We start from the raw sequence: 12,365 nt of genomic DNA on the forward strand, positions 1-12,365 counted from the left end.
TGAAGCAGATCTCTAGTGAATTAGAATCTCGGGGAATGGGACCTGGGAATATTCATGTCTAACATTCCCCTGGTTAATTCCTATATATGAACCCTGCTCTGGGAAATAACAATTATATAGATTTGAAGTAGACAACAGACGATAAAGTAAGGACTTTGCCATTTTTTCTTTTCTCATTTTAGAGCAATGCCCAAACCTCGTGTTAAAAAGCAACCTAAGACTCAGCGTGGAAAGAGGAAAAAGCAAGATTCTTCGGATGATGAGGATGAAGATGATGAAGCTCCCAAAAGGCAGACTCGCCGCAGAGCGGCTAAAAATGTTAGGTAGGTGATGCCCCAGAAGGTTTTCATTAGTGTGAAGGGAAGGTGATAGTGTAGTTGGCTAGAGCTTGGTTTTGATAAGCCCAGGATTAGGCATTTGATAGGTAAAAATAATGACCTGTGTCTTGAGGTTACGTTCGGAAATCTGGTCAGGGTTCTTGTAAAAAGAATGGTTCTGGCCAATAGGAATATGGAAAGAATAGTAATAACTCATTTCAAGCCTTCATTCCCATGAAGAGAACTGCTTTATTTCAAGTTCATGTTTCGGTGAGGTGGTAGTGATGTTATCTTCATTTCATAACATCCTTTTTTAGGAAGGACATTAGGATTGTATTTTCACTTTTGAATTGCTCTTTGAATCAGGCAAATTCTTCTAAGTTTCAGCTTGTGTATTACTTGGATATAATAATCTTATCAAGCTTACGATACGATATGAAGCATTAGTAGAAAACGAAATAAAGGAGTAGATACATGCAAACATAAATATTTTACTTTATATGTATCAAAGGGTATTTAATTTCCTTTTAGAGGATATGCAGGTTTCTTTTGGTCTACTTAAAGATGGTGAAGGTGAGTCCTGGAGTTATTAATAACCTGTTCAATGTATCCAGTTAATACTTTGAAAGCTAGGACTAGGTTTTGAGTATGTTAATATGTAGCTTAGCACTTTTTCCTCCTACAGCTGTACTGCATCCAGAATTGTGTTCTTCTCTTCTGTAACTCCCAAACCATTTGTTGTTAATATATGGCGGAAGGTTACATTTTAATATTTTATTACCAGGAAGTATGCTCAGTAACTTGAGAATACTTAAATTTCATATTCTTGTTATTGGGAGACAAAATACAGGGTCGATACATTCTATCTTAGAACTATTGCTCCGCTTTTATCGAATGGAATACTAGTAATTTTTTCATTTATCATGTATTTTCTTTCTTTGTAGTTGTTTCCTTGTTTATACATAGTAATGATCTCATTAAAAAATGAAAACATAGGAGTGTCTTTGTAGTAGTTTTCTATGTGTTGCTCACAGAAATCACTGTAGTCGGTTTCTATTTTGAAATATGAATTAGCCTTCCTGCAGCTATCTGTGAACATGAATTAATACTTTAAGCAGGAAAAAAAAATGAACTTTGAGCCCACTTTATCGTGGCTGATCTGCACAACAGCATGTTGGAGCCAAAAGGATATGGTTCCTTGTCCTAATGATACTATGTATGGTGGTGTTTGAATCTGAAAAGACAGTTTCTCATTTATTTGGCATTATTCCTCATGCAGTTATAAAGAAGACGATGACTTTGAGACTGACTCAGATGACCTCATTGAAATGACTGGAGAAGGAGTTGATGAACAGCAGGATAATAGTGAAACTATTGAAAAGGTCTTAGATTCAAGGCTGGGAAAGAAAGGAGGTATGTGAAGACAACACTTCATTCTTGCCATAGGTGGCAACAGATGTTATGGCAGGGAATCCAGATGTTTAAACAGGAATGGAATTAAGGATCATCATTGCCTCAGGCACAAGGAGCGGCTTACTTTTTGCCAGATTTCTTAATTCCATCTGTGGCCAGGGACCCTTCCGCTTGGCCTTTGCTTTTAGGTCCCTGAGTTACTTCTGCTCCTCTTTCTGTTTCTGCTTGAATGCTTCACCTTCCTCGCCCATCTCCTTAGCCTGATTCTTGGGTTGCTTCAGGGGCTTCTTGCCACCTTTGCGGCCAGACGTGACACCTGCTGCCCCTTCCCTGCCGTTGGAAGCTAGCAAATTACTTTTTATATCTGCTCAGTAAGGCCCAAATTTTATGTATTGAGCTCTGAAGTGATGAATTTCAGTCCATGCCCCTATTTGTTGTGAAACGAAGTTTTTCTGACCCACAGAAAAACTGACCTGAGACTATAGGACTGTGTCCCATATGTCTTTGAGATTTTAAAATTGAGCTGGTTAAAGATGTTTTAATATCTTAAAAACCAGTGATGCAGCAGAGATTGTTGATTATTAACATTAAGTAAATCTACCTTTAGTTACTTGTTTTTGAATCTCCTTGTGATAAGTGTCAAACGGGTTAAATACATATTTGGACAGTGGTGAAGAATTTTTTATATCCAAATTGAGATATCTCACAACTCAGTTTTTTAAAGTAACCTTTCCATATAGGAAATATCAAAATAATACCTAATTCATTTTTCTTTGTCTTTTTTTTTTTTCATCCAGCCTTACTTGAGGTTAAGAGAGTTAACGGAGTTTTGGGTGGATTAGTAATTGGGGAGATTTTAAATTCTCTTACCTTGTTCTTAATATTCCTGGAGAGAGAGACAGATTTGTTTTCTGAGTTAGTAGGGACCAAAACAAAAGGATATTGCTGTTCCATTTTTATTGTGTTTGGATACAGAGATTTTGTTGATTTCACCAGCAAATTTTGTAATGTTTTAAGTAGTAAAAATTGGGTTTGCATCATGAAAATATTTGAAATTGTTGATCATGTTCATTCTGTATTTGTGAATTTCTGCTTATTTCAAGTCAAAGGATTTTGGTGCTTCATCCATAAAGAGACTCTTTAGACATTTGTGTATTTGGGAAGCTTTTCAATGTCTGGCTTAACATACTTTTTAAAATTTAACTGAATCCTTTTTCAGCCACTGGAGCTTCTACTACTGTATATGCAGTTGAAGCTAACGGAGACCCTAGTGGCGACTTTGACCCTGAAAAGGATGAAGGCGAAGTCCAGTACCTCATCAAGTGGAAGGGCTGGTCGTATATCCATAGCACGTGGGAGAGTGAAGAGTCCTTACAGCAGCAGAAAGTGAAGGGCCTAAAAAAACTAGAGAACTTCAAGAAGAAAGAGGATGAAATCAAGCAATGGTACATTATCCATCCTGGATAAAAGAAATACAGACTTGGTGGCTATACACAAAAATATATACTATACACAAAAATATATAATATAGCCTGGAGGAAGGGAAGGTTTTTAACTAGTCCATGGAGAACACAGCTATCTAGAATATCAAATTTTGCCTTTAGCATCTGAATGAACGTGGAGGCATCCACGATTAAGTTTTATAAAACTTTGAGCTGAAGATAGTATATATTTTTGTGTATAGCCAACAAGTCTGTAGAGTTTAATAATAACTAGCTTATGGAGCATTTTTCAGACATGATCGCATTAATCCTCACAGTAATCCTATGAGATTTGTACTGTTGAACAAAATTTTTTTTGTGGGAAGAGTGAGGTACAGAGCAACTCTGTGAGAGGGCCAAGGATTGGAATTCTGGCAGCCTGAGTCCAAGGCTAACGTACTTAAGCACCTTGTTACTTTCTGTGGTTGTGCTGGGGTAGCTTGGATGTCAGGAGTTAATATTCTAGAACTCTCTGGGTTATGATGTACTTAAAACTAATCTTGGTTTTACACAGTTTACAGAAAGGATGTGACAGAAATGTTCTGAAACTGTGATACCCTGTTGTTTGTAGTTTACTTACAGCTTTGAACAGTTAGGTTGCATCTGAGACATAATGTGAGGTCACAGCATACACACACCTAAACTGACAAAAAGAAGCATAAGTTCCCCCCGAAGACATATGTGTCAGTGTCACGTGGTGAGGTTATTTTGTGTTAGGAATAGGGACAAATGGGTTCCAATTCCTGTTTTATTACTATGCAAAATATGCTACTTCAGTAAATCAGAAACTTTTTTCTTTGAGTCAAAAACAAAAATATGTATCCCTAAGATATGGGTTTGTAAAGCGATTAGAATTTTAAAAATCCTTGAAAGCTTTAGCAGTATTCAATTTCAAGTTGCTGGTGTTGTCGTTTTGTAAGTATGATTAACTGGTTTTCTAAAAAAGCCACTGTCACGCCTAAAGCCCATACATATTTGAAAAAAGGCAGGTTTTCTTGTAAATCTGGAAGAGTTTTATTGTCCTTGTCTATCAAAATATATGAATTTATCACATGAATTCATCACCCAAAATAGTTATTTTTAGGTTTCTTTATTAATGGGCCACATCAGAGAGAACAACTGGTGTGTCCTGTAAGTCTAAGGTTTTTAGTGTTTTCTATAAGTATTAACATGTTTTTCTTAAAATCTCTGGCCTAATTATTAGAGAAAGATTACTAAGGGACATATGAAAGTAAAGACTAAGTTTCGTACCTTGACTTTGCATTGATAGATGTATATGGATCCCCCAAATCTAATAAGTATTTATTTTTTCTGTGTGTCTTCTGTCCAGGTTAGGGAAAGTTTCTCCTGAAGATGTAGAATATTTCAACTGCCAACAAGAGCTGGCCTCCGAGCTAAACAAACAGTATCAGATAGTAGAAAGAGTAATAGGTAAGTACATGGAAACTCATCTAAGCAGTGTTTGAGCTCCAGGAGTAATAGAACTTTTTCTTTTGGGAGTAATGTATATATATTGAAAAAATGCGGGACTTCGCTGGTGGCACAGTGGTTAAGACTCTGCGCTTCCAGTGCAGGGGGCCCGGGTTTGATCCCTGATCAGGGAACTAGATCCCACATGCATGCCATAACTGAGCCTGCCTGCTGCAACTAAGATCCAGTGCAACCAAATAAATAAATAAATAAATATTTTTAAAAAATGCATTTTTGTAGGTATACTTTTTGGAGAATAGACAGATGCCTAGATTTATTTTGAAGGAAAAGCTACCAAGCTTTGCGGGTAGATTTGGAGATGGGGGAAGAGAAAGTGGTGGCAAGGATGGTGCCAAGATTCTTGACCTGAGCAAATAGGAGACTGGAGGTACCATTTACTGAAATAGAAAGATTAAGGGAAGAGCTGATTTTTGGAACAGAAATCAAGAACTTATTTTGGTATTTGTCAGTTTGATATACTTCTCAGTCATCTAAGTGGATAGTATTGTGACGGCTGTAGCATATATGAGTCTGGAGTTTAGAACTCAGTCCGGGCTGGAGATTTAAATTTGAGAATATAATCCGTATGTAGATAGTATTTAAAGCCTAAGGTTTAATGAGATAATCAAGAATGTGTACGTGGTGAGAGTAGAAGTCTGAGGGCATTCTAGCTTTTGGAAGTCGGGAAGAAACCAGCAGAGGAGAGTGAGAAAGGACAGCCAGTGAGATAGGGGGAGAGCCAGGAGAGGGAGGTGTGCTGGGAGCCAGCTCCGGCAGGAGGAGGCGCTGCCAGTCAGAGGACTGGGACTTGATCCTTCAGCTTGGCAGCAGGCCTGGCCCTGGGGAGATGGACCCATGAAGTGGTGGGGCTACAGGCCTGATGGGGTGGCTTCAGGGGAGAGTGAGGGAACAGTATGAAGAAAGCTCCCCCGGGGAGCCTTGTTGTAAAGGGGGAACAGAGAGATGGGGTAAGTGCTAGATAGGCTGCTTTTTCTTTTCTTTTTTTAAGATGTGAGATAGTAGAGTATATTTGTACTCTTATTCATAGGACCTAAAATGTCACCGTTTTCTTGGTTATGGTGATAACTTACCCAGCTTTCCATTTATTTAGCTGTGAAGACGAGCAAATCTACACTGGGTCAAACAGATTTTCCAGGTAAGCAAGACAACTTGTTTGTAAATACTGTTTAGTATTTAAGAGCAGTTCATGTTTTGCAGAATATTTACAGCTTTGCCACATGGTGTTTCCTTGGTTATACATAAAACCAGAGTGTCACTCCTCTCCTTTAATTGACAGTTGCTGATCTGTAAATTTTTATATGTGAAATAGCTCACAGTCGGAAGCCGGCACCTTCCAACGAACCTGAATATCTATGCAAATGGATGGGACTGCCCTATTCAGAGTGCAGCTGGGAAGATGAAGCCTTGATTGGAAAGAAATTCCAGAGCTGCATCGACAGTTTCCATAGTCGGAACAACTCAAAAACCATCCCAACAAGAGAATGCAAGGTGTGGTGACTGCTGGCTTTTGAATTTTCAGGGGAAAGGTGTATTGCTACAAAGGGTTGGCCACATAGATAGATGTTGGGAAGAGAAAATACTACAAAAGTAAGTGCTAATTCCTGTTTTGAAGTGAAAGAAAATGACTTATCCTTGACATCAAAGGAAAATAATTAAAAGGAGAGGATGAGTTGTATAATGGCTTTGCTGACTTCTTTAATCTTCTTATTTAAACAATTAGATATATCTAATATGGAGATATTGTAGAGAATACTGGGAAGAATTAAAGCACTTTAAAGAGAAGTGACAGGAAAGGGGAGTGTCTGAATTCTAGGTTATAAACTAAATATATAGGCTTTTTTATTTGCTAGATTGGTTGTACAGTTCCTTTTCTTTCGTTGGAATTCATTCCCTGTGTAAATTGGTATGCTTGGGTCCTCAGTAATAAAAGTTTATGTAAGACATAGCCTCTCTCTCCACGAGGTTGACATTCAAATTCATGGCACCAAACCTCTATCTGTGAAAAGCAGTGTGTAACTGAAGGTCAATGAGTGTGATAAAGACTATTCCAGAAGTAGGAGTCACTGAGCCACAGGGATCATTGAAGGGGTTTTAAAATGAGGAAATTGTGGTGCTTGAAGTGCCCTGTCCTTGAAGAATTGATTGGAGCTGGTTAGACAGACAGAAGGGGGCCCAGGTTATTAGCCTCCCGTGAAAGATATTAAGAGAAAGATGTTCTTATAGTCAGTAGGAGGACCACCGGACCTCAGGGTAGGAAGAGAGGGAGGTGATATTGGCAAGTCAAAGTGTGTATGTCTTGAATACCTTGGAGGGTATTTGAATTTTATTCTGTGGGTATTCATAAGCCTACCCTCCTGAGCAGAGCAGCAGGTATGAAACAGTATTTCGTTTAGAAAGTTTCATCTAACGGCCATGTGTTGGAGACCAGAGTAAGCAGTTGTTAAAGCCAGAAGGTCCCACCAGGAAGGTGTTGTAGAAGCCCACGGAGGGAGAATTAGTGTGAGGATGAGGGAAGTGGCAGCAGCTGGGGGTGTCGGATGGGAGAAGCACTGTGGGGCAGACGTGGCAGAAGTGGACAGCCAGAGGCGTCTGATTCCATTTACTGCCAGCTGCTCACAAAGGAGAGCTGCAACTAACAATAATTATCTTATCAAATACGTTATTAGGACGACATTTCTTATAATGGGGCACTATTCCAGAGAGTGCTAATCTTCAGAGAAATGCTCCCTGAAAAAAACACTATTGTGGCCAAATAATTTTAGGAGGTATTCCTGAATTGAGTTTCTCCTGTAAGTTCACAGCATACACAGGAATGTTAGACTGAAAAGTCATGAGCCATGAAATTTATATAAGTTTTTAATCCATTGTTTCCCAAACTGATTTGGCCACAGAATCCACATTTTGTGCACACCATAGAGACATGGCTTTACTAGACTGCCAATTCTTCACACCTCTGGAGGTGAGAGCAGCATCCTTTCCTTCAGAAAACCAAACTCACACAGTTGGGGGTTCAAAGTAGGTGGGCTGCAATTCAGAATTTACAAATGCTGTTATGGTAAAAGTTCCGCTGCATTTAACATATACATACTTTGCCAGAGGCATTGTTTAGAGTAAGCTAATGCCAAGATGAAAATAGGAGACTCACTGCTGTACTGTAGGGATGATATTTAATGATGTTCGCAAACTTACTTCAGGAAAGGAGCAATAACTAAAAAATATTTCGGGATGCAATCTGGTTTTGGGAACGCAGACCACGATGCAAGAGCTCGTGGTGGGTTGGGTGTGGTTGGTGATTCAGATGTGAAATTTAAATTCTGATGCTTTGGTGTAGAGCACAGAAATCATGGCTAGCATTTTAACATAGGAACAGGAAGAAGGTTTTCTTCAAACCTGGGCTTTGTTAAATTTTGCATTTCAGGCCCTGAAGCAGAGACCACGATTTGTGGCTTTAAAGAAACAGCCGGCATATTTAGGAGGAGAGAATCTGGAGCTCCGAGATTATCAGCTAGAAGGTCTCAACTGGCTTGCTCATTCTTGGTGCAAGTAGGTAGAAAAATATGTTTGATGTTTTCTCTACTGTTTCTGGCTTTTTAAAACTGTTAGGTATAAAGAATTACTTCCTTTTCTTGTACATTATAGAAATAAAAAAATTATGTGATTGAGAGGAGCCACTTCTGGGAGTTTTTATGTATGTATAATTACCAGTTTAGTCTGAAGTAAAAAGTACTTTGTTATTTAGTTATTTGGGGGTTAATTTCTCCTAGCCAGAGACCTATGTCTTCCTATGTTATTTATGAGTATAAATAGCAAGGTAATTTGCCCAGATCTTTAGTGGGGAAGGAGTTATTCTCAGAAGAAAGAAGAAAATGTTATTTTTCCATTCAGTTGTCTTTCTGAGGCAGGGAAACCTTTAATTTTACATAGTAGTGCTGAAGAGTGATGTGACCCCCACCCCTCCAATTGCTGTACAGGCCACCCCTTGTAGAGGAAGTTCTCTGACGGTTGGACTTGTGAAATTATCCTTTACTTTTTTGTAACAAGATCACCATAGTCTTGGAAAAAAGAAAAAGAGAGATGAGACAACGAGGTTTAAAGGTACTTTGAGGCTGTACTCATAAATTTTATTCACCAAATTCAATTGCAAATTCAAGTAGTTCCTAATTACTATGTATTAGGGGCCTAGGTAGGCCTGGAGAATTTTTTTTATTTATAATAATATTATAATAATTTTATTTATTATTTATTTATTTATTTTTGGCTGCGTTAGGGCTTAGTTGCGGCACGTGGGATCTCTGTTGAGGCATGTGGGATATTTCACTGTGGCGTGTGGGCTCTTTGTTGTGGTGCGCGGGCTTTCCCTTCACTGGTTGTGGTGCGTGGGCTCTGTGGTTGTGGTGCATGGGTTCCAGACCACACGGGCTCTGTAGTTTGCAGCACGCGGGCTCTAGTTGAGGTGCGTGAGCTCAGTAGTTGTGGCGCGCAGGTTGCCCCGAGGCATGTGGGATCTTAGTTCCCTGACCAGGGATTGAACCCACATCCCCTGCAGTGTAAGGCGGATTCTTTACCACTGGACCACCAGGGAAGTCCCAGGCCTTGAGAATTTAATAGTGAATCAAGACAAGACAGGATTTCCCTGTCTTCATGGAGCATACAGTGTGGGAAGTATCTTTAATGTGTGTCTCCAGATTCCTTCCCCCACATGTAAACTCTTAATTTCTTCAGTGTTTTATGGCAAAGCAGGAATTCTTATTTCAGAATTAGAGACTACAGCCTGAAAACAGAAACATGCCAGCTTCTTTTCTCAGTGCCAAAAAGATGGTGTTTAAGTTACAGAGGTGCATTTACAATGACTTTCCCAGTTGAACCATGTACTACTCTTTGTCTTGTAAAAATTTATGTAATATTTAACGTTCAATATGAGAATCAGAGATCTTGAGGAGATTGAATTTCTGTGACTGAGAATGGAGGTCTGATGTTCTAAATTCCTTGAAAATTATTTTTGTTTCAGAGAATAGTGAGACCTGATCTTCCTAAAAGGACGGTTATAAGCTAGGTGGAGCCTTAAGGAGTTGTGTAACTAACGCTCTTGTTTTGTAGTTGAGGGCTCTTAGGAGCCCTTGTCCAAAGTCACACCATGTAGAGTCCTGAGCCAGCATTTTCTACTTTAAACTAATTCAGAATCAGCTGAAAAGGGCCCAGGCAGCTACTAGGCCCTGGTCATGGGAACCTTGAGTTAAGTAACATGCTGTTTTGGTCTAGTTCCAGAAAAGCAGGCAGATCAATCCAAACTTCCTTGCATGTGTATAAATGAACAGTGGCAGTTTGCTAGGGAGAGGAAATGTTGGAGAAAATTAACCCTGTTTCCTCCCCAGTGGTGTGAAAAGGTGAGAGAAATAGGAGGAAAATTACTCAAAGGAGTCTCTTCTTGGTGAATTAAGTATCTTGCTTTTCTAATCGATTAAGTTGTCTTTAACTTGAATATTGGTTTTAGTTCTCTCTGGTCCACTGACTAAGCATGTATTATATATGTGTAAACCTCCCATGGCCTGATTTTCAAGAACCTTTTAATATTTTCAAACTTATGGCATACACGCAGTCCTGGTTTCCTGCCAAATGGGCTCTTTTCTATTTCTGGAACATACTTTCCTAACTCTGGCTATTTCTTTCAGTTTAAATTAACTTAATTTACTTAAAGGTTTTTTCTTAATATCTTTACAATCCTTTTCTGTTAGGATCCTGTTGAAATCCTGTCTCCTGCCTGTCTCCTAGAGCCTTGTTTCTCAAAGTGTGGTCCAAGCCATATACCCATAGCACAATATCCAGAAGTACTTGTTAAACAATACAGATTCTTGAGCCCTTCCCCAGATACTCTGATTCAGTAGGTCTGGGGTGGGATTCAGAGATCTGATCTGCAGCCTACCCCTGCTCTAGAGTAGTGTATTTAAAACAAGCTCTGTGTACCTGCAGCATTTAGGTCTAGGGAGTAGTGTATGTAGCATTAAACAACCCAGTGGCCTGCAGTGGAATGGGTGGGCACTTTGAACAAAGGCACATGACTGTCAACCTGTAGGGTTCATCAGCAGTGGGGATAGCCCATCTGCCCTTGCTTTCTCTACTGATGGAACCCAAGGTCATGTGCTTGCATACACCAATATAACAAAATCTGCCTTCTCTGTTACAGGGGATAGATGTAAAAGACCAAAATGCAAGATAAAGAACATATAGTCTGAATAGGCTCTTGTAGTCATCCAAACTTTGATTATACTTAGATTACTTGTTCTTATATAGGAGAGTTAATTGCAGAGGAGAGGAAAGACATAAGAGGCTCACAACCCATGTCTTGCTTGGTGACATTGTGAGGCATTGATGCCTCTGCTGTTTGTGCACATACTGTTTTTTTGTGAAGTAATGATCTTTTTGTTTTTATTTTTTTCTTTCTGCAGAAGTAACAGTGTAATCCTTGCTGATGAAATGGGCCTAGGAAAGACCATCCAGACCATATCATTCCTCTCCTACCTGTTCCACCAACACCAGCTGTATGGCCCCTTTCTTATAGTCGTCCCTTTATCCACCCTCACCTCATGGCAGAGGGAGTTTGAAATCTGGGCACCAGAGATTAACGTAGTGGTTTACATAGGTGACCTGATGAGCAGAAATACGGTGTGTAAACAAAAAGAATTGGGATAGAATCTGTGTTATAAATGTATTTTTGGAAATTGACCTAAAGCCATTAGAGTCTAGTAAAATTGTGATTCTGACACGGTGCTATGCCCCTGATATTGGGAGATAGGTGTATCCCCAAAATACAATTCAGATAGTCTTAAATAAGTATGCTTACTGCAACAGCAGTACATGAATGGGAATCTCTCTTAGTTGGATTTCAGTATTAAGTTTTTCTTCGTTCTTTCCCCTGTACTTTCAAGACCACTTTATTGATAAAGGATTATAAGATAGAGTTTATGCCTTGTGGAATGTTAATATTATTTTTGCTATTTGAGCAGAGAGATATTACTGAAAATAATTGAGTTCTTAGAGTTTGTTTCCTAACCTTTTAAAATAGTGAGGTGGCATAACTTACAAGAAAGGAATAAAAGGACAGTGAGCCATTTCAGAGCTGCAGAAATGAGACTTATCTGTCTGATATCAGAGTTAACTTGAGCATCAGGAACTTAGAACACATGGGCTTAAGTTTGTCTTTGTTTGGCAGATCTTTTCTTGATAACAACTTTTTTTAAGGTACTTACTATGTGCCAGGCCCTGTACTGGGTGCTTTGTGTATATTACCTATAATCCTTCTGATAGTCTTCAAAGTACATGATATTCTTTCTAATCTACTGATGAAGAAATTGACTGAGAGAGTTTAACACTTGTCCCCAGCCCAGCTGGAATGTGGCAGAGCTGGGATTGGGACAAAGACACGTCTGGTCCCAGACCTTTGCTTTTTCACCACTGTGTATGTTGGAATAAACTGTTTCTAGGGGATTGCTTATAATAAGAGCAAGCCATCAGGAGTCCTCAACCTTTGAGAGAGATGTTACAACCATATATTACCATGCTAATGCAAATTCATTTTTATTAAATATTTTCATTAACATTTTCTAACCTAAACTCTGGCAGACTTCATCGCCCTAATTTTGAGTTTCTAAGTCTATAGTAGTTCTTA

The 12,365-nt window shown here is 39.0% G+C and overlaps 1 protein-coding gene across 8 annotated transcripts in view; it reads left to right on the plus strand.

Annotated features, from left to right (window-relative positions):
* Nucleotides 1-12,365, plus strand: part of CHD2 (chromodomain helicase DNA binding protein 2) — a 103,911-nt gene that overhangs the window by 33,010 nt on the left and 58,536 nt on the right. For 7 of the 8 annotated variants that reach the window (XR_003681756.2, XM_055088202.1, XM_028495243.2 and 4 more), the window contains 8 exons: nt 183-323; nt 1,597-1,730; nt 2,950-3,175; nt 4,542-4,642; nt 5,793-5,837; nt 6,012-6,190; nt 8,121-8,245; nt 11,146-11,362. Coding sequence is in view for 7 of the 8 variants with exons in the window: in XM_055088202.1 (XP_054944177.1) it covers nt 183-323; nt 1,597-1,730; nt 2,950-3,175; nt 4,542-4,642; nt 5,793-5,837; nt 6,012-6,190; nt 8,121-8,245; nt 11,146-11,362 (1,168 nt within the window). In the remaining variant the exon portion in view is untranslated. Of the gene's footprint in view, nt 1-182; nt 324-1,596; nt 1,731-2,949; nt 3,176-4,541; nt 4,643-5,792; nt 5,838-6,011; nt 6,191-8,120; nt 8,250-11,145; nt 11,363-12,365 lie in introns of those variants that run through there. The other variant, XM_007128923.3, reaches the window with a different exon arrangement.

Source organism: Physeter macrocephalus, chromosome 11 (assembly GCF_002837175.3).
Source record: "Physeter macrocephalus isolate SW-GA chromosome 11, ASM283717v5, whole genome shotgun sequence".
Classification (NCBI taxonomy): domain Eukaryota; kingdom Metazoa; phylum Chordata; class Mammalia; order Artiodactyla; family Physeteridae; genus Physeter; species Physeter macrocephalus.